Source organism: Ammospiza caudacuta, chromosome 17 (genome assembly GCF_027887145.1).
Source record: "Ammospiza caudacuta isolate bAmmCau1 chromosome 17, bAmmCau1.pri, whole genome shotgun sequence".
NCBI classification, from domain to species: domain Eukaryota; kingdom Metazoa; phylum Chordata; class Aves; order Passeriformes; family Passerellidae; genus Ammospiza; species Ammospiza caudacuta.
The window spans coordinates 15,338,969-15,366,918 of record NC_080609.1 but is presented as its reverse complement, the minus strand read 5'-3'; the positions used below and the strand labels follow the sequence as shown (position 1 = coordinate 15,366,918).

The 27,950-nt window shown below is 64.5% G+C and overlaps 3 protein-coding genes across 3 annotated transcripts; 1 reads left to right on the top strand and 2 right to left on the bottom strand.

The window, feature by feature from the left end:
• Nucleotides 1–3: 3 nt before the first annotated feature.
• Nucleotides 4–4,525, bottom strand: MIEF2 (mitochondrial elongation factor 2). The gene is made up of 4 exons (XM_058816033.1): nucleotides 4,425–4,525; nucleotides 3,905–4,079; nucleotides 3,313–3,490; nucleotides 4–2,319 (listed from the first exon to the last, which is right to left on the bottom strand). Exons 2-4 carry the CDS (start codon nucleotides 4,070–4,072, stop codon nucleotides 1,274–1,276), a joined length of 1,392 nt encoding a protein of 463 aa, XP_058672016.1. The 5' UTR covers nucleotides 4,073–4,079; nucleotides 4,425–4,525; the 3' UTR covers nucleotides 4–1,273.
• Nucleotides 4,526–4,734: 209 nt separating this feature from the next.
• Nucleotides 4,735–14,401, top strand: FLII (FLII actin remodeling protein). The gene is made up of 30 exons (XM_058815785.1): nucleotides 4,735–4,845; nucleotides 5,738–5,848; nucleotides 6,856–6,927; nucleotides 7,054–7,134; nucleotides 7,451–7,536; nucleotides 7,686–7,847; nucleotides 7,942–8,045; nucleotides 8,136–8,311; nucleotides 8,391–8,548; nucleotides 8,639–8,723; nucleotides 8,999–9,146; nucleotides 9,262–9,395; nucleotides 9,507–9,719; nucleotides 9,800–9,979; nucleotides 10,053–10,135; nucleotides 10,215–10,289; nucleotides 10,506–10,589; nucleotides 10,655–10,826; nucleotides 10,909–11,013; nucleotides 11,218–11,409; nucleotides 11,613–11,801; nucleotides 11,892–12,031; nucleotides 12,146–12,371; nucleotides 12,557–12,711; nucleotides 12,819–12,879; nucleotides 12,953–13,081; nucleotides 13,161–13,267; nucleotides 13,405–13,510; nucleotides 13,595–13,660; nucleotides 13,819–14,401. The coding sequence occupies exons 1-30, from the start codon at nucleotides 4,783–4,785 to the stop codon at nucleotides 13,951–13,953; spliced, it is 3,798 nt and encodes a 1,265-aa protein (XP_058671768.1). The 5' UTR covers nucleotides 4,735–4,782; the 3' UTR covers nucleotides 13,954–14,401.
• A 251-nt stretch (nucleotides 14,402–14,652) lies between these two features.
• LLGL1 (LLGL scribble cell polarity complex component 1) lies at nucleotides 14,653–26,543 on the bottom strand. The gene is made up of 23 exons (XM_058815912.1): nucleotides 26,375–26,543; nucleotides 23,842–23,939; nucleotides 21,710–21,791; nucleotides 21,497–21,627; nucleotides 20,958–21,116; nucleotides 20,713–20,875; nucleotides 20,388–20,523; nucleotides 20,240–20,294; nucleotides 20,000–20,157; nucleotides 19,702–19,919; nucleotides 19,539–19,606; nucleotides 19,083–19,236; nucleotides 18,585–18,689; nucleotides 18,106–18,398; nucleotides 17,881–18,034; nucleotides 17,650–17,803; nucleotides 17,290–17,573; nucleotides 16,820–17,084; nucleotides 16,610–16,724; nucleotides 16,412–16,506; nucleotides 16,028–16,151; nucleotides 15,876–15,955; nucleotides 14,653–15,690 (listed from the first exon to the last, which is right to left on the bottom strand). Exons 1-22 carry the CDS (start codon nucleotides 26,453–26,455, stop codon nucleotides 15,877–15,879), a joined length of 3,171 nt encoding a protein of 1,056 aa, XP_058671895.1. The 5' UTR covers nucleotides 26,456–26,543; the 3' UTR covers nucleotides 14,653–15,690; nucleotide 15,876.
• Between the last annotated feature and the right edge of the window lie 1,407 nt (nucleotides 26,544–27,950).

Sequence of the window (27,950 nt, the reverse complement as noted above, 5' to 3'; positions counted from 1 at the left end):
AGAACCAGTGTGCATAGGGAAGGTTTATTCTCATCACTAACACCTGGGAAGTGGTTTGGAGGAACAAAGGAATTGTCAGACTGGGAGGAAAAGCAGGTTTTTTTCCTCCCATAAACAAGATGGTAGCTGTAAAGAAAACTAAACCACAACAGCTGCTCACAGTGAAGTCCACAGGATTTCTCCAGCTCCACCCACGAGCAAAACCAGCTCTTCCCATTAAATACAAGAATAAATTGCTTTTCTCTGGGACTAGAGCCAGACCAAACCCTACTAGCAGCCACTCAAAGGAAAAGAAAAAAAACCAACAAAATACCCAACCAAAATATATCTTCTTAATAAAAAGCATAAACCACTTCAGTTCTTGCAAGCAGTCTGCTCACAACATCATTCCTGCCCTGCTTCCCCACCCCATTCCAGGGTGCTCCAGGGAAAAAGGACCTCAAGACAGCAGCATTATATGTGTGAAAAGGTGACCAGACAGACTGGGAGGGGACAGGTACCTGCAGACAGACACTGGCAGCCACCCACCCACTGGGGAGGGCAAACAGCCTCCAGCTGAAACCAGGAGCTTCCCCAGAGCCAGCAGCGATTTTTCAGGACATCTTCCAGCGGAACACTGCATGGGACAAGGGCCCCTTCTTTGGGGCAGCATCAACACTGTCAGAACAGAGAGGTAGGGCTGAGCTCACCCTTTCTGGCAGCTGGAAGAGTCTCCAAGGAATAAACCCCCATTTGCTATGGCTGTACCACCCACAGGGCTTATTTTGGATTGGCAAAACCCTGCAGGTGGGTGAGGCTCCCCCCTGTCCTGAGTGCTGGCACAGTGAGGCCACACAGGCTGCTGGTGACAGGACCAACCCAGGACGTGGCACCTGAGGGGTCAGCAGGACACAGCAGCAGGAAGGGGCTGCTCCCCTCCAGCTCCAGCTGGTCCCAGAGCCTGAGGGGAACCTGACAGCTGGGACAGGCAGAGGACACTGGAGCCAGAGCCCAAACATGCTTCACTGGGCTCCCAGCAGAGGAACTCACGTGTGTGGTGTGGGCTGCCCTCACCCCGGGCTCAGCAGAGCCTCTGAGCCAAAGGCTCCTTCTGCCAGCACCCACCTCTGCTCAGGCACATTTTATTCACACAGGAAACATGGGGTTTTTTCCTCATAAAGTGCAAGAACTTTGCCTCTTACTGACTAGTCAACTAGAAGCATCACAGCCCTCACAGCAGGGAGCAGCAGGCAGGGGAGCAACACCCCACGTTCAGGAACTCCCAACACTCCCGTCACTTCAGCAGGACCTCTGGCTCAGTTATGGCCCTGTAGAGCACAAAGCCCATCTCATCAATTTCCTCTTCCAAGAGCCCCGAGAACAGGTTGATTTTGGGGTTGAAATAGCAAGGCAGGACTCCTTTCTCCAGGGAAGCCACCAGCTCCTCGAGCACCTGCTGGAACCTGTCAGCAAGGCTCTCCTGTGCCCAGTCTGAGGTGGTGTCACTGAGCTGCAGGATGAGGTGGCTCAGGGGGCTGCCCCCCAGTTTGTGCAGCCTGGGCTGCCTCTTGCAGACGCCGTTGAGGATGCGCAGGCAGAGCTGCCGAGCCCCGGAGTCAGCAGCATCCAGCTCCTTCAGCCTCGACACCTCCGCCCTGTAAAAGCTCTCCAGCCACAGGTTTTCCACCGGTCCTTCAGGAGGAACAGCCAGAAGAACCTTGTCCTCCATTTCCACCACTGGCAAGAGGGTGATGCTGAGATCAACCTGATCGTGTTTGACTTCCAGCTTCAGCTCCCGGGAGGCCACCACGGGGTGGATGGCACAGCCCAGCAGGCCACCGATGGCAGGCCAGTTGATGGAGGCCACCAGCAGCTTGTGGAGGGTCTCGTTGAGCACGCTGGAGGACAAGTACCTGCCCACCATGAACCTGTCCCAGGGGCTGCACCCACGAGGGAAATAGCCCAGGTCGATCCTCTTGATCATCCAGTACTGGGGGTTTCTCACCACGGTGTCCTCCCCTGAGATGAGGCTCCAGAGCCCGGAGTCGAGGACCAGCGGGAGCATGAGGTGGACGTGGTCAGCTGCCAGCACCTCGAGGCCATCGAGCAGGGCCCCGCTGAGGGACAGGCGGCCGAAGGGCAGCTCTGGGAATTTGCTCCTCAGGAAGTTCTGCAGTTGGCTGCAGATGCTCCTGGCCAGCTGTGGGACAAGGGACACTTGGAACTCGGGCACGGCCAGCTGGCTGCTGTGTGAGAGGAGCTTCTCCTGCAGCGTGAGGCAGCGCAGCGGGCTGGACTGCACCTGAGGAGCCCCCAGAGGGGCAGAGGGGCCCCTGGGATCTGTGGGGAGGGAAAGGAGAAGTCACAGCTCTGAGCACATCACCTGAAACCCTCAGCAGCACAAGGTGGGTGCCCAGCTCTCAGCCCACCCCTCTGGAGGTGACACTGACCTCACCATGAGCCCCCGTTGAGCCCACTGATGTTAAGAACACTTCTCAGCCATGCAGAGCCCAAACCAACCCCAAACCCTGGCTGTTCCCAGCCTCACTCCTCAGCCAGGCATGGGAGCCAGGCAAGGGACCTGCTGCCACAGTCAGAGAATCACAGAATATGCTGAGTGGGAAAGGACCCATGAAAATCACCCACAGTCCAGCTCCTGGCCCTGCACAGACACCCAAACAACCCCACCCTGCCCCTGAGAGTGTTGTCCAAACACTCCTGGAGCTCTGGCAGCCTTGGGGCTGTGCCCATTCCCTGGGGAGCCTGGGCAGTGCCCAAACACCCTCTGGGGGAAGAACCTTTTCCTAATATCCAACCTGACCCTCCCTGGCACAGCTCCTGCAGTTCCCTCATGTCCTGTCACTGATCATCAGAGGGATCAGTGCCTGCCCCTCCACCTCCTCACACAAGGCTCCTACACACAGTCCTGCTCTGGGGCCATTATCTCAGGACATGCCCTGGACCCAGCTGGGCCAGTTTCCCACTTGGACAAACGCCATCTCCATGGGCAGCTGGACAAAGCAGACTTTGTCTGCAGCAGCTCCCGAGCACACCTTCCTGCAGGCACAGCTGACCCAGAAAACGAGCACAGCCAGAGGAAACAACCCCCAACAGCCCTGCCAGGACACCCTGGTGTCACCACAGGTCCTGCTGAGATCCTGTTTCCACAGGCATTGCCTAAAAAGGGGCTGAGGCTCGGGAGCCTCCCAGGAGGGCAGGCTCAGTGGGGTCGGCTTTCCGGACACTGAGATAAAAATAACACAGAGCTCTGGCAGGGCCACCCAAGCAGGAGCACAGCAAGGTGATCCTCCTGCCCGGGCACCAGAGCCTCACCTGGCACCACGGGCCGGGCTGGAGACAGCAGGGGCTCGCTGAGGTCTTCCCTCCTCTGCTTCTTGGCGGGTTTTGGTGTTGTCTTGATCAATGCCAAGTCCTGCCAGCTGTCCTCCAGGGATTTCTGCTCAGCTTTGGGATCACCCTCATCCCGAGGGCTGGTGGCTCGGTCGATCAGCTGGAGGGAATAAAAAACCCAAGAGGACAAGTTGTTGTCTTTGTTTTCCATGATTTATGGGTGACAACAGCCCCTCTGGAGCACACACAGGGGAGGGACAGCCCTACTCAAGGATTCTGCTCGGAAAAAGGCCCAGTTTGGGGGGGAGCCACAAATGTGGACATTGTCTTTGTGCAGGTTTTACATGGAAAACAGACACCTAAATACAACTTAAGTCCCTTTTGGGATGGGAAAGCGTATCCCAAATGCTCCAGGCAAAGAGGGATACATGCAGCACAGCTGCCAGCACTGGTGCCATTTGTGCCATATGCAAGGAACCATCTCAGGAGCAAACCTGGAGATTTGGGGGACACTGGGGCTAACCCAGCTCTCCTGGGCACCTTTCTGGTGCCCTGATGCCCATCCCAGCCTTACCCTCTTGACGGCCAGCGTGGCGATGGCCAGCACGGCAGCGCCGCTGACGCCCAGCACCAGCCTGGCATTGGCCAGCAGCACATCGAACACGCTGCCCAGCCCGTCCAGGACGCTGCCCAACCCGCCGCTCTCCTGCCGCCGGCCCCGCTGCTGCCAAAACGCCGCCATGGTCACCCTGCGGAGAACGGGAGGGTCACCCCGGGCTGGGGGAGCTGGCACCCCGGGACGGGCACAGCCGCGGGGTTTGGGGAACAACGGGTTCCGCTGCTCCGCTCTCCTCCGGGATAAAGGCTCCCGCCGCCGCCGGGACGGCTGGGTGCGGGCAGGGGGCAAGGGTCACCCGGGGGAGCGACACACCGGGGAGGAGAAGGGACACATCGGGGAGGGACACACCGGGCAAGGGACGCGCCAGGGGAGGAAGGGACACCCCAGGGAACGGGCACCCCCGGGGAGGAAGGGGCAGCCCGGAGAAGGACCGGACACGCCGGGAAAGGGTCACCCGCTCCTCACCCAGCCCTACCGCAAAGCCTCGCGGGGCACCGGGGCGGTACCGCGGGAAGGGAGCCCCCCCGACCCCACTGACCGAGGGGGACACCGGCACCGGGACTGGCACCGGGACCGGCACCGGGACCTGCCCGGGCCCGGCGCTGCCCGCCCGCGCGCGCCCCCGCGCCGCACTCACCGCGCGCCCCCGGCGCGGCCCCAGCCAATGGGGGCGCGGGCAGCGCGGCCCCGCCCACCAGCGCGCGGAAGTAGCGCCCGGCCCCGCCCATTTCCCGCGTGCGTCACGGCCGGGGCGGGGCAGGGGGCGGGGCCTGACGGGGCGGGGCCTGACGGGGCGCGGCGCCGCCTCAGGGTCCCCCCTCCGCCCTTCCGCCATGGCGGCCACCGGCGTCCTGCCCTTCGTCCGCGGCGTCGATCTCAGCGGCAACGACTTCAAGGTGCGGGGGAGAGGGAGCGGGGCACGCCCGGCACACAGCGCCCTGCGGGACCGCGCCCCGCGGGGCTGTCAGGCCTGGCTCGGCCCCCAGGGCGGGGGAATCCCGGGCCCGGCCCCGCCCGGGGTGGGTGACCCGGGGCAGTCCCAGTCTCGACCCGGGTCGGGGGATCCCTGACCCCTATCAAGCCGCTGTGGTTGAGCAACCCGGCCCCCAGTCCACGGGGTCCCGGAGAGACCGGTGATCGCCGAGCCTCCAGCTCCCGATCCCATAGGACTGGGCGATCCCGCAGGACTGGGCGATCCCGGCTCCCGATCCCATAGGACTGGGCGATCCCAGTTCCCCTTCCCATAGGACTGGGTCTCCATAGCCCCCAGTTCCCAATCCCCTAGGAATGATTGATTCCCATCTGCCAGCTCCGATTCCCCTAGGACTGGGTGATCCTGGCTCCCGATCCCATAGGACTCGGCAATCCTAGCTCCCATTCCCATAGAACTGGGTGATTCCAGCTCCCAATCCCATAGGACTGGGCGATCCCATAGGACTGGGCGATCCCATAGGACTGGGCAATCCCAGCTCCCAATCCCATAGGACTGGATCTCCATGACCCCCAGCTCCCAATCCCCTCGGAATGATCGATTCCCATCTGCCAGCTCCCGATCCCCTAGGACTGGGTGATCCCAGCCCTCTAATTCCCAGTTTCATGGGACAGCTTGATCCCAATCCCCACATCTCCCCATCCCTCATGACTGGGTCATCACAACCCCCCACTTCCCAGTCCCATAGCACTGCTCAATCCCAAACCTCCCATGACCAGAGAGCCTCAATCAGACTGAGGTCCCCAGGTCCTCATCCCGAGGGACAGTTCCTCACCCTCCTCCTCCTCTCCCTGCAGGGCGGGTACTTCCCGGAGCACGTGAAGGCCATGACGAGCCTGCGCTGGCTGAAGCTGAACCGCACGGGGCTCTGCTACCTGCCCGAGGAGCTCGCTGCCCTCCAGAAGCTGGTGAGCCCCGTGGTTTGGGCTGGAACGGGGCTCCCCTGTCCTGCTGGGGCTGTAGGATCCCACAGGATCCCTGCCAGCCTCATGGCTCAGCAGCAGATGCTCATGTCTAATAATAGCACTGAGCTACTGAGTGTGTGGTTGAAATGGGATGCAGGAGCTGTCAGGAGTGGGGTTGGTGTGGCCTTGGACTCAGTTTCACCTTGTTTTCCTAGAAAACCAGATTAAAAAGCATGCTTAGATCCTCTACCCTGTAGCAGAAGGGAAGGGTGATAGTTACAATGGGGACAGTCAAGGCTTTTGGGGCTTTTTTTCCTTCTCCTTTGCTGAAATATATAAAAAGCAGGAGCTGGCTTTGGTTTTTGGGTGGTTCAACCAGGCCCTTGGTGGAGTTGTGGCTCCGCTTGGCTTTGGTGGTGTCCACAGCACATCAGGGACCTCCTCCTGTCAGTTCCACACAAACTCAGGGCTTTGAACGCTGCCAGGAGTCCCCATCCCTGTGCCAGGCGCAGGGAATCCCTCAGTGCCAGCCCTGCCAGGTGCTCGGGGGCCACAGCAAGACTGAAATCCTGGCATCCCACCCACGGCCTGCCAGTGCCTTGTGTTCCTGAGCAGGCAACAGCCGGGCTGTGATGCTCAGAGCAAAACATTTCCCCAGGGAAATTCCTCCCACCCCAGCAGTGCCCACGGCTGCCTGTTCCCAGTGAGAGGCCCTTCCAGGGACTGGGATCTGTGTGCACAGGGACTGTGGGGGCCAGCTCTGGGCATCCCAGAGCACCCCACGCCCCACAGCAGGGCTGAGGGATGTGGAGGCAGCACAGGCACGCTGGGCCACCAACCAGTTTGGAACTGGGAGTGTGCCAGCAGCCCTGTGTGTGACAGGGCTTCACAAGTCCCCAGCTCTCCTGGGATGGAAGAGCCTCCCAATCAATCTAGGGGCTCAACCCTTGCCCTGCACAGCCCCAGCTCCTCTTTCTGCTCACTGGGGCTTGTCTGGGCCTTCCCTGCAGGAACACCTCTCTGTGAGCCACAACAGCCTCACCACACTCCATGGGGAGCTCTCCGGCCTGCCCTGCCTCCGGGTGAGTGTCCCCCCCTTCCTCAGGGGTCCCCAGGCACCTCTGGGGTCTGAGGGCACACAAAGATCACACCTGGGCACCCTGAGGGCTCAGCAGGCAGCTGCATTCCTGCCTCTCTCCCCTTTGCAGGCAATTGTGGCTCGTGCAAACAGCCTGAAGAACTCAGGAGTCCCTGATGACATCTTCCAGCTGGATGACCTCTCAGTGCTGGTGGGTGCACAGTCTCCTCAGCTGATGCAGGAGCCAGCTCAGACTCCTGGGTCCCATTCCTGCACCTTGGTGGCCCCTTGTGCTCCTTGTGAGCACCAGCCCCAAGCCCATGGCTGAGCTCCAGGGCAGCTGGCTGTCAGCAGGGTGACCCTGTGGCAATGCCTCCTTTAAAGGCTGATGCCATGGATGGGCTCCCTGGGTTCCCCTGTGTGCTGGTCCAGCTGCTGCTGTGCCCCTGGAGATGCCCCCCAGTCCTGAGGTTTGGGTGGTGGTGGTGGCTAGGGGTGACAGTGGCTTTGTGCTCCCATCTTTCCAGGACCTGAGCTACAACCAGCTCACAGAGTGTCCCAGGGAGCTGGAGAATGCCAAGAACATGCTGGTCCTTAACCTTGGCCACAACAGGTGAGGCTAGGCTAGAGTGACCACCTCCCCTTCCTGGCCATGGCCACCACCATTGGTCACTTTGCTCTGGGTCCTGCTCTCTGCCGGAGGGAGACTCAGGGCTGGTGTGCTGGTCCTAGGCCCTCCTGAATTTCCCCATATCCCTGCAGCATTGACACCATCCCCAACCAGCTCTTCATCAACCTGACGGACCTGCTGTACCTGGACCTGAGTGACAACAAGCTGGAGAGTCTCCCACCACAGATGAGGCGCCTGGTGCACCTGCAGACCCTCATCCTCAACAACAACCCCCTGCTGCACGCCCAGCTCCGGTACAGCCCCGCTCCCCAGGCTGCCAGGGCTGGCACTGAGGCTCCTGGCACATCCTGACTCTCTCTGTGCCCTCTGGCTCTCCCTGCTCCTCAGGCAGCTCCCAGCCATGACAGCCCTGCAGACCCTGCACCTGCGCAACACCCAGCGCACGCAGAGCAACCTGCCCACCAGCCTGGAGGCCCTGGTGAACCTGGCAGGTAGGGCTGGGGCACCCACAGAGCCCTCCAGGGGCTCTCCCAGCCCCAGTGTTGGTCTGGCTAGTGGTGTCACCCCCTTTCTTTCCCCAGATGTGGACCTGTCCTGCAATGACCTCAGCCGTGTCCCCGAGTGTCTCTACACCCTGGGTAGCCTGCGGCGCCTCAACCTCAGCAGCAACCAGATCACAGAGCTGTCCCTCTGCATCGACCAGTGGACCCAGCTGGAGACCCTCAACCTGTCCCGCAACCAGCTCACCTCCTTACCTGTACGTCCCTGCCCTTGAGTGCTACCCCTGCTCGTGGTTCCATGGTTCTCCCTCACGCCACCATCTCCCCCTTCCCCAGTCGGCCATCTGTAAGCTGACCAAGCTGAAGAAGATGTACCTGAACTCCAACAAGCTGGACTTTGATGGGATCCCCTCGGGCATTGGCAAGCTCACCAACCTTGAAGAGTTCATGGCAGCCAACAACAACCTGGAGCTCATCCCTGAGAGCCTGTGCAGGTAAGGAACACACAGCTGGGTCTGCTGTGTCCCCAGGAGGGGACCACAGAGGTTGTGTGGTCACAGGTCACCATCATCACTGTCCCACAGGTGCTCCAAGCTGAGGAAGTTGGTGCTGAACAAGAACCGCCTGGTGACCCTGCCAGAGGCCATCCACTTCCTGACGGATTTGGAGGTGAGCACCCAGAACCTTTCTGCCTTGGGCTGGCTCCACCACAGCCCCAGCACTCCCCTGGGACCCCAGGGCTGTAGGGTGGGCTGGATGAGGTGAGGGCAGGGGAGCTCAGGGCCAGCCCCTGCCCCATGGTTCAGCCCAGGCAGGCCGTGGAGCTCCCCCGCATCCCCTCATCTCACCAAAGCCTGGAGTGCTCTGGAGGTCTCCATCCCATGCCACACTCCAATGTCCCTGTGAGCAGGTACTTCACCGAGGTCTCTGTGCCCTCCCTGCAGATCCTGGACGTGCGAGAGAACCCCAGCCTGGTGATGCCCCCGAAGCCGGCGGATCGCTCCTCGGAGTGGTACAACATCGACTTCTCCCTGCAGAACCAGCTCCGCCTGGCCGGCGCCTCCCCCGCCACCGTCGCTGCTGCTGCTGCGGGTACACCTGCAGGGAGGGGGGCACGCAGCCCCTGCCTTGGCACGGCCCTGGCAGAGCCTGGGCAGCCAGCCCTGCTCCACAGGGTGCCCCTCTCACCCTGTCCCTGTGTCCCCAGGGAGCAGCACCAAGGACCCGCTGGCCCGCAAGATGCGGCTGCGGCGGCGCAAGGACTCTGCTCAGGATGACCAGGCCAAGCAGGTGCTGAAGGGGATGTCGGATGTGGCCCAGGAGAAGAATAAGAAGATAGAGGTAGGGTCTGAGGTGGGAGAGGGGACCTGAGAGCATCACAATGTCCCTGGCCTACCTTGGGTGCCAGCAGGGTTCTGGTTGTCTCTAATTTGACCCGTTCCTGTCCCACAGGAGAGTGGGGAGGCGAAGGCGCCAGACCTGAAGACGCGGCGCTGGGACCAGGGCCTGGAGAAGCCCCAGCTGGATTACTCAGAGTTCTTCAGTGAGGATGTGGGGCAGCTGCCTGGCCTCTGTGTCTGGCAGATTGAGAACTTTGTGCCCACGCTGGTGGACGAGGCTTTCCACGGCAAGTTCTACGAAGCCGACTGCTACATCGTGCTCAAGGTACCCAGGCAGGACCAAGGGTCTCCTGTATCCCCTGCCTGGAGCTGCAGCCATCCCATCTCACACCCTGTCCTTCCCAGACCTTTCTGGATGAGAATGGGTCCCTGAACTGGGAGATCTACTACTGGATCGGGCAGGAGGCCACACTGGACAAGAAGGCCTGCTCAGCCATCCACGCCGTCAACCTCCGCAACTACCTGGGGGCTGAGTGCCGCAGCATCCGGGAGGAGATGGGGGATGAGAGTGAGGAGTTCCTTCAGGTGAGCCCAACCCCCAGCTCCCCTGTAGCCCCCAACCCCTCCTGTCCCACCCTCACCCCTTCCCTGCCCCCAGGTCTTTGACAATGACATCTCCTACATCGAGGGTGGCACGGCCAGCGGTTTCTTCACCGTTGAGGACACGCAGTATGTCACCAGGTACAGCTGGGGACAGGGGCTGGGGGGATGTGTGGGGCAGGCAGTGCCCCATGTCCCACCATGGCTGTCCCTTCCCCAGGCTCTACCGTGTCTATGGGAAGAAGAATGTCAAGCTGGAGCCAGTGGCACTGAAAGGGACATCGCTGGACCCCCGGTGAGTGGCCAGGGGACAGAGGGACCTTTAGGACGTTTAGAAGGATCCACCTGAGACATTACAGCTGCAGTTCTGTGGTGCAAATGAGCTATGCCAGCACCTTTCTACAAAAATATGGGTTCCAACCCTCCTTGGTGCCCTGGAGGGACCCCCAGGATGGGGAGGATGCTCAGCACACCCCATTCTCTCCTGACTCCTCTCACCTCTCTCCACCAGGTTTGTTTTCCTCCTGGACCACGGCCTCGACCTCCTGGTGTGGCGTGGCAGCCAGGCCACACTGAGCAGCACCACCAAGGCCAGGTAGGGCTGGTGGGGGTGCTGGGGTGTGGGGAGCCCAGCTGCCATCTCACCTGCTCCCACTGCAGGCTCTTCGCTGAGAAGATCAACAAGAACGAGCGGAAGGGCAAGGCCGAGATCACACTGCTCACCCAGGGCCAGGAGACCCCCGAATTCTGGGAGGTGCTGGGGGGACAGCCCGAGGAGATCCGACCCTGTGTCCCTGATGACTTCCAGCCACACAAGCCCAAGCTGTACAAGGTGGGGAGCTGCATCCATAGGGCCACCAGCCCTGCTGAGGTCCTGCAGCCCCCCCTTACCTCTGTCCCCATCCTCTCTGAAGGTTGGCCTCGGTCTGGGCTACCTGGAGCTTCCCCAGATCAACTACAAGCTCTCTGTGGAGCACAAGAAGAGGCTGAAGGCTGATCTGATGCCAGAGATGCGTCTGGTAGGATGGGGCGGGGAGGTTCTCCCAGTCTGACCAGTGGGACAGGTTCCATGCCCCTTGTGCCTCCAGCCGTGCCCTGGGAGAGGGAGGTTCAGCCAGCAGCGCCTGGCTGGGGGATGCTCTGTTCTGCTGGGAGCAGGCAGGGTGATTTCCAGCTGGGAAAGCCTGCAGGTGCCTGACCCCTGTCCGCTGTGGTGCCCTCAGCTGCAGAGCCTGCTGGACACCAAGAGTGTGTACATCCTGGACTGCTGGTCCGACGTCTTCATCTGGATCGGGAGGAAATCCTCGCGGCTGGTGCGGGCGGCGGCGCTGAAGCTGAGCCAGGAGCTGTGCACCATGCTGCACCGGCCCAAGCACGCCATGGTCACCAGGAACCTGGAGGGCACCGAGTGCCAGGTGGGGCACGGACCCCTCAGATGGGTGCTGGGTGCCTGGGAGGGGGCTGAGTCCGAGGGTCTGTTACGTGCTCCCCAGTTTACACCTTGAGCGACTGGATGTGGCACCCAGTTCTTTGCCTGGTTGATGAGGCGGGGATGGGTCACAGGTTGGACTCGATGATCTTGGAGGTCTTTCCCAGCCTTAGTGATTGTGTGCTGCAGGTGTTCAAGTCCAAGTTCAAGAACTGGGATGACGTGCTGCGCGTGGATTACACCCGGAACGCCGAGACCGTGCTGCAGGACGGGGGCCTGGCCGGCAAGGTGCGCAAGGACGCCGAGAAGAAGGACCAGATGAAGGCCGACCTCACCGCGCTCTTCCTCCCCCGCCAGCCCCCCATGCCCCTCAGCGAGGTAGGGCTGGGCACCCCCATAGATCCCTCATGGTGTGGGGTTGGGTGATGATGGAGGGGCTGGGGGCTGACGCAGCTCGTGGGGCCACAGGCAGAGCAGCTGATGGAGGAGTGGAACGAGGATCTGGATGGCATGGAGGGCTTCGTGCTGGAGGGCAAGAAATTCACTCGCCTGCCCGAGGAGGAGTTTGGCCACTTCCACACCCATGACTGCTACGTCTTCCTGTGCAGGTGACAGCTGGTTTGTCCCCTCTCGGGGGCCGCTGGACCACCTTGTCCCCAACGTCCCTGCCCAGTCCTCCTGACTGTCCCATCCCTCACATCACTCCCTGTTCCCACCCTCAGGTACTGGGTGCCAGTGGAGTACGAGGAGGATGAGGAGAAAAAGAAGAAGGGTGAAGGCAAAGGGGAAGAGGAGGGTGAGGAAGAAGAGGAGGAGAAGCAGCCTGAGGAAGACTCCCAGTGCATCGTCTACTTCTGGCAGGGCCGGGAGGCCTCCAACATGGGCTGGCTCACCTTCACCTTCAGCCTCCAGAAGAAGTTTGAGAGTCACTTCCGTGGCAAGCTGGAGGTGACACAGTTTGGGGGTGACACAGGGGTGCCCCAGCTTTGCCTCTCTTCTTCTCCATCCCCTCTCTGCCCCTCAGGCTGAGGCAGGGGACAGCAGCAGAGATGAGAGCTGGCAGGGGGATGCAGCTGGGGCTTGGAGCTGTTAGGGAAGTCCCAATGCCCCTGCTGACCCCCACCCCTGTGCAGGTGGTGCGCATGACCCAGCAGCAGGAGAACCCCAAGTTCCTCTCACACTTCAAGAGGAGGTTTGTGATTCACCGGGGCAAGAGGAAGGACAGGGTCAGCACCCCCCAGCCCAGCCTGTACCACATCCGCACCAACGGTGGGGCCCTCTGCACCAGGTCAGTGCCAGGCAGCACCCAGGGGTGCCACATCCACCTGGGATACCTGCTGGTGGGCACAGCTGCCAGCTCTCCCTGATTTGTGCCTTGGGGGCTCCAATCTCCAGGTGCATCCAGATCAACACGGACGCTGCTCTGCTCAACTCCGAGTTCTGCTTCATCCTCAAGGTACTGAGCATCCTCAGGGCTGCCTGGGGGCCCTCCTGCCCCTCTGGGCAGCCCTGACCCCACTGTCCCCCAGGTGCCTTTTGAGAGCACGGACAACCAGGGCATTGTCTACACCTGGGTGGGCCGGGCAGCTGACCCCGACGAGGCCAAGCTGGCTGAGGACATCATGAACCACATGTTTGATGACTCCTACAGCAAACAGGTGAGCAGGGCTCAGTGCCACCTTACCTGGGTGACACTGACCACCCAGGCCACACTCAGCCCTGTTCCTGCCCTTTCAGGTCATCAACGAGGGAGAAGAACCTGAGAACTTCTTCTGGGTGGGCATTGGGGGCCAGAAGCCCTACGATGAAGATGCTGACTACATGAAGCACTCACGGCTCTTCAGGTGGGCACTGGCCTCACAGCCCATCCCCTTTGGGAACCAACCAGCCAGAACAGCTGCTCCATCACATCCCTGCCCTCTGCATGAGCCGAGTCCTAACAAACTCATGCCTGATGCTGTCCCTGTCCATCTCCCTGCAGATGCTCCAATGAGAAAGGTTATTTCTCCGTGTCAGAAAAGTGCTCAGATTTCTGCCAGGATGACCTGGCTGATGATGACATCATGCTGCTGGACAACGGGCGGGAGGTGAGCTGGGGGCATGAGGCTCTCCTGGGCCCAGAAATTCCAGGAGCTCTGTGGGCTGAGCCCAGTTGCTGATCCTTTCTGCAGGTCTACATGTGGGTGGGCACCCAGACCAGCCAGGTGGAGATCAAGCTGAGCCTCAAGGCGTGCCAGGTAAGACCCTCCCTCTATCCTTGGGCTGTGTGGGGGAGGATTTGGGCACTTCCATCTCCCCTCGGGCCCTGACCTGGGTGCTGCAGAGCTCTGGGCTGGGGAATACCAACCCCAGAGGTGGGTGAAGGCCAGGACCCCACGGCAATGCTCTGCCCCAGGTCTACATCCAGCACATGCGCTCCAAGGACCCCACCCATCCCCGCAAGCTCCGGCTGGTGCGGAAAGGCAACGAGCCCTGGCCCTTCACCCGCTGCTTCCACGCCTGGAGCGTGTTCCGCAAGCCGCCCACCTAAGGTGGGGGGCACCTGGTGCCTGGGCATGGCCCCCCTGGCACGGCCCCCCTGGCACAGCCAGCCCGGCACCCGCGCTGCCGCCACCGCCAGGCTCAGCCTGGAGCTGCCTCCCCCGAGCCGGGGCCAGGGGGATCACTGGGGCTGTCCCTCTGTCCCCCCTTCTCCCAGCACAGGGCCCAGCTCAGCTCCTGCCCTTCCTGGGGGGCATACGGGGTGCTGTGGCCTCCTGTCACACCCTGCTTGGGGATGCTGCTGCCCCAAACCAGTGCTGAGCTCCCCCCGTGGCTGGGGGACGGGAGTGACTCCCAGTTTGGGTGGGAGGATGCTTTGCTAAGGAGAACAGGGGGGAGTGAGGGGCTCTGAGCCCTGGGCCTTACAGCTGATCCCTGCTGTCCTGGGGGATGGACCCCCAGCAGGGATCAGCCCATCTGGATCATATCAATAAAGGCTGTACTTCTCACCTCGACCCTGTCCCTGGCTCTGACTCACTCCCAAATGGGGTCACCTCCAACCCTGATCTTGCTCCTCTGCAGCTCAGCTCTCACCTGCCTCTGAGGCTCAGCAAACACCTGTAGCCCAGGCAGCTGATATTAAATGCTTTATTTTCAATATTAAAAACCAGTATTTTTAATAACTAAACAATGCTAAATTCATCTTACCAAAAAAAAAAAAAAAAAAAAAAAAGATGAGGTTGGGGTGGGGGGGTTCTACCAGGGACGCTACAGCCCCAGCCTCGGCCGGCAGCAACCGAGCCCGAACCCCCCCAGCCACACACGTACCACAAGGGAGCCTGGGGGGGCCACAGCTCCCCAAAGGAGAGGGGCAGGGGCAGCTGAGCCCCGTGGGAACAGCCACCATGGGCCAGGGGACAGAGCTGGCCCACAGCCACCTGTGTCACCACAGCCCCCCAGGAGGATGAGGCCAGGCTCGGAGCCCAGGGGGGATTTGGCACAGTGAGACCCCCAGGGTGGGGCAGCCCAGCCTGGGGCAGGAGGGGGCTGGGGTAACTCCTCTGCCCCCTCCCAGCACCAACATGGACCAGGAGCCTGTGTGTGATTCCACAGCGTGATCCCATCCCAAACCCACCCCGTGGCAGGAATTAGTGTCAGAAAGGAGCAGCAGGCACAGAGCCCAGCCTGGAGAATAGCCCTTGGAGAAGCCACTAAGAGAAAAAGGCCACCTGTGACCCCCCAGCGTGCCCCTCCTCGGGCTGCTCAAGGCCTCTGCTGCCCACCTGGGAGCCAGGGGGTCCCCACTGGGCTCCCCTGGGGGGGACAGTCCCTGTGCAGCAGCCAGAGCCTCCTGGCAGGCAGGGAACGGGGCTGTAAACTGCAGGGAGCCGGGCATGTAAACACAGACCAGGGTACGGGGGGGCCGTGCCCGGGGGCTTCTGGCCCCCCACTGCCCCAAGGGACCAAAACCAGGGGACAAGGGGGGGTCCACAAGCCCCAGCCCTCCCCGTGGAGCCGGGAAAGCAGCAGCATCCCCCAGGAAGGGGGCTCTGGAGCAGGGGACAGTGACACTCGACCGTGTATAAAAAAGGAACTGATCTTCCCCGGGAAGAGTTTGTGCCCCACGGCGCCGGGGCCGGGCAGGGGGTGTGGGGAGTGCCGGAGCCGGGGTGCAGATGTTAGAGAGGAGCCAGTCTACGTTACATGGGGAGGGGGCGGGGGGTCCAGTCGAGTCGCGCATCCCGGGAATCCGAGCACTGAGATGGGGCAGGGAGGCCGGCGATGCCTGTGGGAGAGGCGGATCCTCAGCAGGAGTGGGTGGGGATCAGGACAGGCACTCCCCCTGCTCCCCTCCTCTGCAAGCCCCAGGGATCACAACTCCATCCTCCCACGGTGGATCACAAAGCCAGGGCACTGTGCTGGGGTCCCAGCTCCAAATCCCACCCCAGGGACCTCCAGCCCCTCACAGACCTCACTTGATGAGGATCCCCGTGGGCCGGGCCTCGTCCTCGCTGGTGTTCCTCAGGTTCTGCTCTGCTTCCTCCGAGGACCTGGGGCAGAGCAGGGTGAGAGGCACTGCCACGGCCCCTCAGCACCGTTCACCCCATTCCCACCCCACTCACGCCAGGAAATCCTTCACTTCCTCCACGGTGATGTCCCCGGTGGTGTCCAGCGGGGTCTCCAGGCTGCTGTTGGGGGAGTCGATGGGGCCAGGCGAGAAGGCGGCCGGGTGCTCCTCAGGGGACCCTGGGGAGTCAGGGGACAGGAGGGATTGGGGACAGCCAGGACACAGAGCCAGGCTTGGAGCGGGGCCGTGGGACACGCTGTGTGTGCAGGGACAGGAGGGACTGGGGACAGCCAGGACACAGAGCCAGGCTTGGAGCGGGGCCGTGGGACACGCTGTGTGTGCAGGGACAGGAGGGATTGGGGACAGCCAGGACACAGAGCCAGGCTTGGAGCGGGGCTGTGGGACAGGGTGTGAGTGCAGGGACAGGGTGGTCACTCACGGTCACTGTCCGAGGGCGAGTGCTGGCCCTCGGAGCTGCGGGGGACGTGGGTGCCGTTCGCCTGCGGCAGCTTCGGTGTCACCGCTGAGCTGTTGCTGGAAGGAAACAGGGAGAAGTTATGGCCAGAACCAGCGTTATGGGGTGGGTGTACAGGGGTTCCACCACTGCAAAGCCCCCCACGCCCCCGAGACAGCCCACCTGAGGCAGGAGGTGTCCTGGAGCCGGGCCACCTCCAGCCGGCACAGTGGCTCTGTCACATTCCTGGCGCTCAGTGAGAAGCGCTCGAACTCAGATGGTGAAATTAGGTAGAAACCTATGGGGGGGACAACAACGAGCCTCAGGCATCCCCCACAGGGCTGCAGGTGAGGTCAACATCCCATCAACACAGACGTCACCTGGTGTCCTCACCTTGGCCGTGCTTGGTGAAGACACAGGAGGCGATGCCGCTGATGTCCTCCTTGCGGATGCAGCTGTAGTGGACCTGGGGCCGCAGGCTGGGCACGGTGAAGATGTGGATGTCCCCCAGGTTGGTGAGACAGGCCAGGCAGTTCTCCAGCCTCTCCTCGGAGCCAGCGCTGGCCAGGCTCACCAGGGCCACCTTCCTCACCCGGCAGCCCTCGTGTGCTGTCAGCTTGAACTTGGTCTTGGCACTCACTTTGGGCAGCGTGAACACCTGGGGGGCAGGAGGAGCTGGGCTCAGGGGAGAGCAGGAACCTGCAGGGTTTAGGGGGGCAGCTTCCCCTTGGATTCACCACCCTAAAACAGGCACAGGAGTGCCCCCAAAACCTGACTGGTCACCTCCAGTCTCTGCGTGATGAGGACAAGGGACATTTTGTGTGCCATCTCTACCACAGCGGGACACTGAGCCCCACACTCACCTTGAACTGCTCCTCGGAGGAGATGAGCATGGAGTGGCTGCCCTGCATGTCGGGGGCCTTGGCCAGGTCCCGAGACACCTCGTAGGGCTCGGGCAGGGGGTTCCCCCGCCCGTCCAGCACCGCAATGGCCACCACGGGCGCCCGGTGCATCAGCTGGATCTCCTTCCCCAGCACGGCCTCCACCGCCCGCTCCGAGAACTTCTCCTGCGACGGCACCTCCAGGGCGTAGGCGAACACCGAGCCCGAGTTGGTCCCTGCCCACATCGTGGGGCCGTGGTGGGCGGCTGTGGGAGTGGAGCAGTGTCAGAGCCCCCTGTCCACACACCCAGCCTGGGTAGGGAGGCAGGGAGGGGGTCTCACCGTCGCGGAGGAAGGTGTCAGCAAAGTAGAGGCACCGCACGACCCCCGAAAGCGAATCATCGGCCGAGCGCGGCTCGATCCGCCGCTGCACCGGCGTCATCTCCACCTCGGGGGGACCCGCCTGCTCCGCCAGCTGCGCGTTGGCCTCCTGCACCTGGGGAGGGGACACGGGGTCACTCTCTGCTGGGTGGGGACGGGGAGCTGCCACGGCGGCCCCCACTCCCTGCCCACCTTGCTGGAGGGGCTGCTGGCGTTGAGCCTCTTCTTGCCCGACACGCGGCTCTTGCGGATGCGGCGGAAGGACTGGCGCAGGGACTTCTTGAGGGACTTCACGCGGGACAGGGGCCCCTCCATGGCCAGCGAGTCGTTGGGGTGCAGCGTACACCTGTGGGCACCAAGGCTGCTCAGCACCCACAATGCCATCCAGGGGTCCCCAGCACCGAGGTTCCCCCATACCTGGCCAGCACGGGGTTGCGCCGGTAGTAGTCGAAGAGCCCGAAGCCGTGGCTGGTGCCGAAGGCCACGAGGTTCCACTCGGAGTGCAGGGTGACGGCGGTGACGGCGGCGGGGGGCACGCACTGCACCAGCACGCTGGGCTGGAAGCCGGGGGGAAAGTGGAGGGGCCCGTTCCGGGGGGCCAGCCGGTCATGGCCCTTCCAAGTGAAGCCCTCACGGTCCTGCAGCAGGTCCACCGTGGCCACGCTGACCGCGTGCTCCGACTTCTCGTCGCTCAGCTCCATCACCAGCACCTGTAGGGACAAACACAGACAGGGGGACACGCTGGACTTCCCCCAGCCAGCCAGCCTGCTGCACATCGGGGGCTAAACCCAGGCTAGGAACCCTTCAAGGACAATCATGGGGGTCTGTAGGGTCTGTAGCCCCCCATGCTGTGGGTCCCCAATGGGGAAGCCCCTGCTCTGTCCTTGCCACCTCACCTGCCCCGCCGTGCCAGCCACCACCATCTTGGCCGTGTACTTGCAGAGCGCGATCTTCTGCACGCCCAGGCGCGGGTCATCGCTGTAGGGATCAAAGCAGCCCACCTGCGGGAGGGGACAGCTCAAGGGACAGCCAGGACCCCGCACACAGCTGTGGCACAGCCCCCTGCACCCCCGCGTCCCTCCACCAGCTGTGGCACACGGGCCACTCTGGGCATCACGCCCAGGGAAAGTCTGTCCCCACGCACCCCCCGTCCCTGTCCCCCATGCTGGGGCAGACCCATGGATGGGGGCCATGGAACAAGTGTCCCTTGTGTCCCCACAGTGCGTCACACCGCAGCTGTGCCCTGAGCCGGGGGACACGTCCCCGGGGCGCAGCCGGGATGGCTCCAGCAGGTGCATCCCCCGTGCCCAGCTCTGGGTTTGCCCCCTCCAGTGCTGGCAGAGCCTGCAGGGTGCTGTGTCCACAGCAGTGTCACCCTGCCCAGGGCACCTCACCTTGCGGAACGGAGGCCACTCCTCCTCGCCCGCCTGGTTGAGGCTGTCGTTGTGCTCACAGTCTGTCTGGAAGATGTTGGCGGTGCCCAGCTTGTAGAGGGGCTTCAGGGAGACCCCCGAGGCGTCCCAGAACCGCACCGTGCCGTCCTCGTGCCTGCAAGGGGGGGTCCTGTCAGCGTGGGCCCCAACATCTGCCCGGCTAACAAGAGCTGCCTGTGTGCTGGCAGCCACCGTGCCAGAGGGGGGGACACGAGGGACAGCGCAGCGGGCGACACACTCGTGCCCAGCCAGAACAACAAGGGGCAGGCCACCCGAAACGAGGGAGTGGATGCCACCACCACCATAATAAATTAGCAATTAGAGCCATTAATCTCCCCCACTGCAGAAACAGGTGTGGATGTGTCCTCCCCTCATTTTGGGTTTCCCAGGCCCCCTCCCTGCTGCCAGCCCACTCACCCAGTGAGGAGAAGCCCCCTCTGCGTGGGCTCCTGGGCCAGGTTCTTCCCCCCATCAATGGGCCAAGCCTGGAGGAGGGATGGAGAGGGGATGGAGGAAGGAATGAAGCCTTGGAATGCTGGAAGGGTTCAGCAGGACCCTCCCCACCATCCCCATCACTGACCGCAGAGGATTGCCGAGGGCTCTGCTGCTCCCCCACGCTGACGATCCTCTCCCAGAGCTTGAGGGGCACGTTGGAGACATGGCAGGAGCAGGTGATGGCAGAGGAGTGCAGAGGTGCCAGGTACGGGGCAGGGATGGTGGGCCAGCCCGGCGTCTGCAGGTCGATGGCCACCAGCTCCTCCTCCACCAGCACCACGAGGGCTCGGGGGTTCTCAAAGCCTGGGGAGGGGGGAGATGGCTGCTGCACGTGGAGACCCCCACACCACCACCCGCTGCCCGGGTGGTCTGGCAGGACGTACCTCCCTCGGGCACCTCTGCGCTCTGCACAGTGAAGAAGTCAATGACGCGGGAGGTGAAGTCGAGCGTGGCCAGGGTCTGGCCCTGCAGCACGCTGACACAGTGCCTGTCACCGTAGCTGGCCCGTGGCATCCCCCCACTGAAGATGATGAAGGGGTTCCTGGGTGGGACGAAGCAGCTGCCATCAGACCCTGCACCCCCAAGTGCCCCCTGTGCCTCCCATGCCCAGCCCACCCACCTACCCTGACTCGCAGGTTCGCCAGAGGATTTTGCTGATGGCTTTGCAAGGGAACGGCCCTGAAACGAACACACCAACACTGGCTGTAGCACTGGGATATGGGGGGGGGGATCACCTCCCATCCCCAGAGCCCCCCCAAACCCATCCTGTACCGTAGGGGATGGTGGACATGACGGGCTGCTGTGTCCTCAGGCTGGTGCCGCTCGCTGCCCACACCATGTAGCCGCCGTCGCTGTGGGAGCTGACGATGCTCGAACCGCTCTGCTCCCAGGCCAGGCTCTCCAGCTGCTGCGGGGCCACACGGGGGGCTCAGCACGTGGATGGGGACACACACACAGCCCCACCAGCCCCACGTGGATGGGGACACACACACAGCCCCACCAGCCCCACGTGGATGGGGACACACAGACACAGGGCCACGGCGCCACATGGATGGGGACACACACACCAAGGGCCACGGCCTCCCAGCCCCAGTACCTGGCTGCCCAGGAAGAGATGCAGGACAGCACGAGTGCTCTGCTCCCAGAGCACCAGCAGCCCCCGGCTGTAGCCAATGAGGAGCTGGCTGCCATTGCGTGGGTGCTCCTGGATGGACTCCACGGGCCCCAGCGCCTTCCCGCAGCGATAATCGTCGGGGACACTGCGGGGGGACAGGCACAGGGGGTCAGAGATGGGCTGGGGGTGCTGGGGATGCAGGGGAATGGGGCCTGCAGGGCTCTCACCTCTGCAGGATCTCATCTGGGAAGAGCGTTTTGTCCTCCAGCAGCGTCAGGGTGGGCAGCGTGACAAAGTACACGGCACCGCCCTCAGTGCCCAGGCAGACCATGGCACCAGCAGCCATGGGCAGCACCACTGTCACCCGTGTGATGCCAGGGGAGCAGCTGTGGGGGGAACAGGGGCTGCCTCAGCACTGTGCTGGGTCTGGGGGAGTGTCAGAGACCCCAGACCTGCCCTGCTCCATCCCTCCATTCCCATCTCCCTGAGTGCAGGAGGACAAGGGCAAGGACAGCCTCAGTGCCATTACAGCCATTAATCACCCCCGGCCGGGCCCTGCCAGCACCATGACAATCCAGAGCTGTTCCCTGCACTCAGCATCTCGGCTGAGCTCAGAGGAGCATCCCAGTGGGGAAAACACCCAAACACCACCGTGGAGAGGGACCTCGGCCACCACCCCGCCCCGGCAGCTCCCCCGCGCCGTTCCCGGCCGGCACCGGAGCCGCCGCAGCCCCGCGGGGAGCGGCTCCGACCCCCGGGCAAGTACTTAGCGCCGGCGGACCCTGGGCGCCCGGGGAGGCCGAAGCTGCGCGTCTCCTCCAGGTGCGAGCAGCCCTCCTTGTGGCACACCTCCCACAGGTGCAGCGTGTTGTCGTCCAGTAGCGACAGGAGCCAGCCCTGGGGACGGAGCGGGGATAGAGGGGTGTGTGAGGTGCTGGGGGGCTGCTGCCAGGTTCCCCCCCCAGGGACACCCTCGTACCTGGCCGGGAAGGAAGTGCAGCTGGGTGACAGTGGCCGTCTCCTTGTGCAGGCCTGTCAGCTCCACACCCGGTGCGCCATATCTGGGGGGGCCGTCAAAGAAACAACGAGGGAAGAGCCGTCCACCCCTTCCCCAGCAAAATCAGGACCCTCTGAATTCCCTCAGGTCACAGTTCTGCCTGCAAACATCAGTTCAGCCCCCTGTCCCCAGGAGAGCCAGGGCAGAGCATCCCTGGCTGTACCTCATGCCAGAGCAGGCCTCGGCACCACCATCCCCATCCGGGGAGCTCCAACTCCAACCAGGACGCTCTGAATCAGCCCGGAATCCACCAAGCACCTCCAGCTGGGACATAGCAGGTCAGGCTGGGCTCCACCAACCCCTCCAGCCGGGCTGTCCCAGGTCAGCCTGGGATCCACCAACCCCTCCAGCCGGGCTGTCCCAGGTCAGGCTGCGGCCAACGCTCCCAGCTGGGCTGGGTGTGCGAGAGGCGCCGGCAGCCCCGGCACGCACCGGCGGCGGGGTGGGGCTCGGTATGCGCCGGCACAGCCGCACTCACCCGACTGGTCCCGGCTCCTTCGGCGACGCCGCTCGGCAGGAACGGCAGCAGGAGCCACGGCAGGAACGGTGGCAGGACTGCATGGAGCAGCCCAGCCTGGCATCCCTGGCACCCCCAGACCCGCCGCTGCCCCCAGCCCGGTGTCCCCAGCGCACTGCGCAGCCCCTCTGGCCGAGCTGTGTGCTGGCAGTCCCTGCCCCTGGCTGCCTTCTGGTGCCCTGGACACGGGGAACCAGCCCGACGGCTCTGCCCGGCCCGACAGGCAGGAGCTGTCTGGCTGTGCTGGGCACAGCAGAGCCGGCAGAGCCAGGGGACAGCCACGGAGTTTGGGGACAGCAGGGAACAGGGCATGGGAATGAAGCAGGGAGCACGCAGGGCGCTCTTGGTGCTACACGCATGGGGGATGCCACCCATCCTTGCTCATTCTGGGGTCTTTCCCCACCCAAATGAGTGCCACGGGCTGAGAGCCCTCAGGGCAAGTGGCTTGGGCACATCAGTGTCACCAGCATGTGGGACGGGGGTCCAAGCACTGGGACCCCCAGCTGTCCCCCCAGGCGCCGGCTGCCCCTCAATGCCGGGCTGTCAGCACTCAGATCCGCCCAGCCCGGCCGGGGAGCACCCAGGGGTGCCCCCGCTAACCAGTAACGCCAGTCAGGCCAGCTCTGGCTGCTGCCTCGCCCGGCCCCGGCTTCCCCGGCACGGCCAGCCTCCAGAAGCATCTTTTTGGAGGCAGCCAGAGCAGGGCCGGGGCACCACGCTGGGTACCACCCCAAAACCATCCCCGCAGAGGATGCTCAGAGCGCCGCAGCCCCCCAGAGCCGCATCCCCGCCGTGCCGGGGGGGCTCAGCTGGGACCGGCACCGCGGGCCGGGCGGGCGAGCGGGGCGGCCGGCGACGTCGCGGCCGGGCTGGCACCCGGGCCGGCCCCGGCAGAACAAAACACGCCATCTTTGTGCTCGGGAGGCTGCGAGCCGCCGGCCTGGGGGAGGGGGAGCGCGGCCGCCCCCACGCCCCGACCCCGCGGCCGCCCCCAGCCCGCATTCCTGCGGCGCGGGGCCCCCCGAGCACGGCCCGCATCCAGCGCTGGCCGCCCGCCAGCAGAGCCCTCTGAAGTCTCCCTGCACGCTGCCGCCAACAAAGCCCGACCGGCCCCGCTCGGCGTCCCCCGCTTCGGCCCCCCACCCGCACCGGGCTCCGCGCCCGCCGCAGCCCCGGCCGGTCAGAGCCCCGCTGCCCCCTCCCCGAGGGCTGCGGGGATGAGGATGGACAGGAGCCCCCCGGGATGAGCGGGGTAACAGCGGGAAGGACCCCATTGGGATGCCCCCGAGCCTCTTTTTTCTTGCCCCGGTGTTTTGGGCACGGTGGGGGTTTCCTGCAGCCGCCCCCTCGCCGGCCGGCCCAGCTGCAGCACAGCTGGACGCAGGGATGGACGGCAGCCGAGTGGGGGCTGCCGGATGGGCCAGAAGCAGCGCAGCCACGTCTCCAAGCGTTCTCCGGGATGGGGACAGGCAGAGGAGCGAGCGCAGGAGGAGCCGGGAGCTCCTTACCTCCTGCTCATGAGGGAGGAAAAGGATACAGCTTGACGGCTCCCGCCTTGGTGCCGATGGCCATCACTCGCAGGACCGGGTCGTAGGCCAGGGCGCTGGGCTGGCTGGGGAAGCCGTGCTCCACCGTCTGCCATGGGGACAGGCAGGTCAGAGCGGGATCCCCCACCTCTGACACCCCCAAACCTTCCACAGCCACCCTCACCCCCGATCCCACACCAGCCTGAGCATCACCTCTGCGATGGGGGATCACAAAGATGCTGCGCTGTCCCCAGTGCCACCAAGGAGGGCTTTGAGGAGAGAGGACATCCCCCCTCACCCCAAAACGCAGCCCAGCAGCCGCACCACGGGCCGGGGTAGCTCTGACCTTGACCTGTCCCACCGCCCGGCAGCACTTTGGGGATGGGACCCCCCTGCTCTACACCCCCGCGGTGAGGACACCCCAGGAGAGGCGAGCGGGACCCCGGTGCGACATCGCCGGGCGGCAGAACCAGGCGAGCGGGACCCGCCGGAGCCGCGTGTGGCCCGGGGGCACCTTCCCAAGGAAGTGCGGGCCGTGGGACGTGCCCGGGCCCGCCGGCCCGGGAGGGGCTGCCCAGGCAGCGCGGGGACGCGGGGGGCGCCCACCGGGCCGGGCCGCGGTGCGGGGAGCGCGGGGCTCCCCAGGGCAGCCGGGCTGAGCAGCCTGGGCGCGATCAGACGATCCGGAGCCAGCCTGGCCGGATCCTGACCCGCTCCCTTTGTCTGGGCCATCCGAGCGGGGCTGCTTTCCGCACCCGCCGGCGGCACCGCTGTCACCCCGGCTCGGCTGCCCTCCCAAGGGACACCTTCAGCAGCGTGAAAGCGTCCCCAGCCCGTCCCAGGCGTCCCGGCACATCCAAGGGGGTCCCAACACGTCCGGGGGGCGAGGAAGAGGATGCTCGTGGGTGCCGACCCACGCAGGGTCACGGTGAATGCCCCCGGGATGCACGGAGCTGGGACAGCAGCACAGGGACAGCACAGCGATGCTTTAGGCCAGAAACCAACACGGTGACACCGGCAAAGACTCCCCAAAAAGCGCTGGCGCGGTTCCCCAGCGCTGCCAGCCCCAAAGGGGGACCCGGCTGAGCCCCCCGGCCGCAGCCCCCGCTCCCGCCCGCATCCGGCAGGCTGTGCCGGCCGGCCAAGGCGCGCTCCCGGCCAAATTACAGCAAATCCCAGGCAGATCTGGAGCTCGGGAGGAAAAACAACCCTTAATGGGAGGCAGGTGGGCAGCCGGCGGCCCCAGGGCTGGGACGGCCGCAGAGGGGCTCAGCCTCCCCCCAGCACATCCCACCCTGGGCATCCCTTCGGGCAGGACCCGGCCGGGGCACTGAGCTCCCCAAAAACGGGGGCTCTGCCTGGGCTGAGCCTCGCACCCCGGCCAGACCCTCACCAGGGCAGCGAGCTGGGGCTCAGGGCTGTGCTGGGAGCTGGCTCTGACCCCGCAGCACCGCACACCGCGACTCCGCAGCCCCGTCCCGCTGCGGGACAGCCCGGGGGGCGCTCCGGGGCACCCCACAGCAGCGCCGGGATGGACAGACTGATGGACACGGGCTGGGCACATCCAGGGGAGCTGCCGGTGGTCTCATGCCCCGCGGCCACGGCAGCAGAATGGTCCCAAGGCTTCCTGGACAAGGTGCACCAAGTGCCAGGTGGGCACCCGCTGGCACAGGGCGCCCCGAGGGAAGGGTCTGGCACCCAAGGGGTTGTGGGGGTCGCTCCAGGGTTGTTTGATGAGCCTGGGGGTCTCTCCCGCCCCAGATGGGGGGTAAGCGGGAAAACTCGGAGGGAGGAGGGGGCAAGCGCTGACCTCTCATGTCCCCATACAGACACACTTTTGGGGAGCCAGGGAACCCCAAAAGCCCAGGGGGTCATTGCCACAGCCCTCCCAGCTGCCACAGGGGGTCGGGCCCCCCAATATCCCACCCCTGGGGAGACCGGGGTGAGCCTCTCATGGGGGATGCAGCCAGGGATGCTCCAAGGCCAGACAGGGTGCGGGACCAGGGGTCACCCCAAAACGCCCGTGAGCGAGGCCTGGGGGAAGCCACGGGACAGGGGCAGTGCGGGAACCGGGGCGCTCCGGGGAACCCCCCAGGAGGGGCTGGGGACGGGAATGTCGCGCTGCCGAGGGGGTCTCATCCTCTCCCGGAGTGCCCCCCGCACCGCACGGGGAGGAGCGCAGCCCCCGGTGCGCATCCCGCTCCCGGGGCTCCCGGTGCCCACCCCGGGGGTGCCTCCTGCCGGGGGGGCCCAGCAGCCCGTCCCGGGATCCCCCGGGAGGAGCGATCCCTGCCCTTTCTGCGTGTCCCTTCCCCGGGAGCGGGGAGGTCCCGGTGCGCGGCTCCCCCGGGGCTTCAGCCGGTCCCGGGGGCGGTGCCCCGCACGCCGCTCGCCTCCCCGCAGGCAGCATCCCGCCGGGGCACCAGAGCCCCGCGATACCGGGGGCTGCCCGCTCGCCGCACCCTGCCCGGTACCCCCGGTGCCTCCGGTGGTAGCCGCCCCCCCGGGATCCACCGCCGCGCCCCCCGCTCGCCCCAGACGCACCTTGCTGAAGGCGAAGAGGTCGTGGCGGAGGCGGTCGCGGTGCGGGTCGGCACCCTGCCGCCGGAACCGAAACTTCATCATGGTTGGGCCGGCGGCGGCGGCGGTGGCGGCGGCGCGGTACCGGGCGGGGCGGGCGCGGCCGGCGGTCCCGAGGCCGGTCCCGGCGCGGCGGTGGCGGGGCCGGGGCGCGGCGCGGGGCGGGGCCGGCAGGGGGCGCGGTGCCCGTGCGGGGTCCCCGGTGCCGGTGCGGGGTCCCGGTGCGCGCGCCCGCCGAGCCCGGGCAGGCACCGCCGCGGCGGGGGCGGGGCGGAACCCTGACGGACAGCTCCGCCCGCCAATCACCGCGCGGCAACGCGCGCCGCGCGCCGCGGCCCCGCCCGCCCGCCCTGCGCCTGCGCCGCCGCGGCAGCCGATGGGACGTGTAGTCGTCCAACTCAACGCCCTCTGCGCTGGGTTTATTTATATTGTTTTTAAAATACTCTTCTTTCGATTTCTTCCCTCCCCGTGGGCATGGCGAGAGACATTGAGCATGCCCCAAGCCTGGTCACCGTGGTCACAGCCCCCCACAAACACGGGGTGTCGTGGATTTAGGGTCTCATGGTGTGCCCCACAGCCATGGGGTGCATCAACATGGCGGCGGCCCGGCTCCCAGGCCCGCAGCATCCTGCCCGCTCCCACAATCACCATCCGAGCCTCATTCCCGGCTGGCCACTCATTCTCCCCGCCAGGGCACCGGGAATGTTGTTCCCCATTCCCCCCACAGCATCACGGCAAGGTGGGAGGGGGAGCAGCCTGCCCTGCGCCCGGTTTTGGGGTGAGTCAGCCCGGGCAGGGCACGGCTTCCCCTCCCTGCTGACTAACCCGGCCCGGGGGGATCGGCTCGGGGCTGACGCGGGGGCCGGGGCGGAAAACAGCCCGGGGCCAGCGGGGAACACGGCCCGGTGATGGGCTGAGGGTCACGGGGGGATGGATGGAGGGGCCTGGAGCACCGGCACAGCCCCGGCGAGTGAGGGCGGGCAGGGTGGGCCTGCTCTGAGGAGAGAGAAAAGGAAGAACTCGGAGGAGGAAGGAGAATGAAGGGAGTAGTGAAAAGGGGAGGAGAGAAAGAGTGGAGGAGGGAGGCATAAGAGGTAAGGAGGTGTGAAGAAGAGAGGGAAGGAGCATGGAGAAGAGAAAGAGGAAGAAGAGAGAGGAGAGATGGAGAGGAGGATGAGGATGGGAGACAGAAGGGAGAAGGAGAGGGAGAGGAGGAAAGAAAGGAAGAAGAAAGGAGAGGAGAAGCAATACCACAGACCAGGAGATCCCATCCATGCCCCCTCTGGCACCTCACACCCACCCATCATCTCCCTCTTACAGGAGGGAAACACCAGGAGGAACAGGAGCTCAGACGAGGCCGAAGCCCAGGGTGCTGGAGGAAGGCAGAGATCCCTGTCCCTGCTTTCTAGGACAGCACAGGAAGCACAGCCACCAAGTTTGGCCACCCTGTCCCCAGGGAGATGGTGACTCCCCTTTATTTAGAACCAGTTCCCTGCTCCCAAACCACTTCTCATTCCTGCCACAGGGAACTGAGGCACAT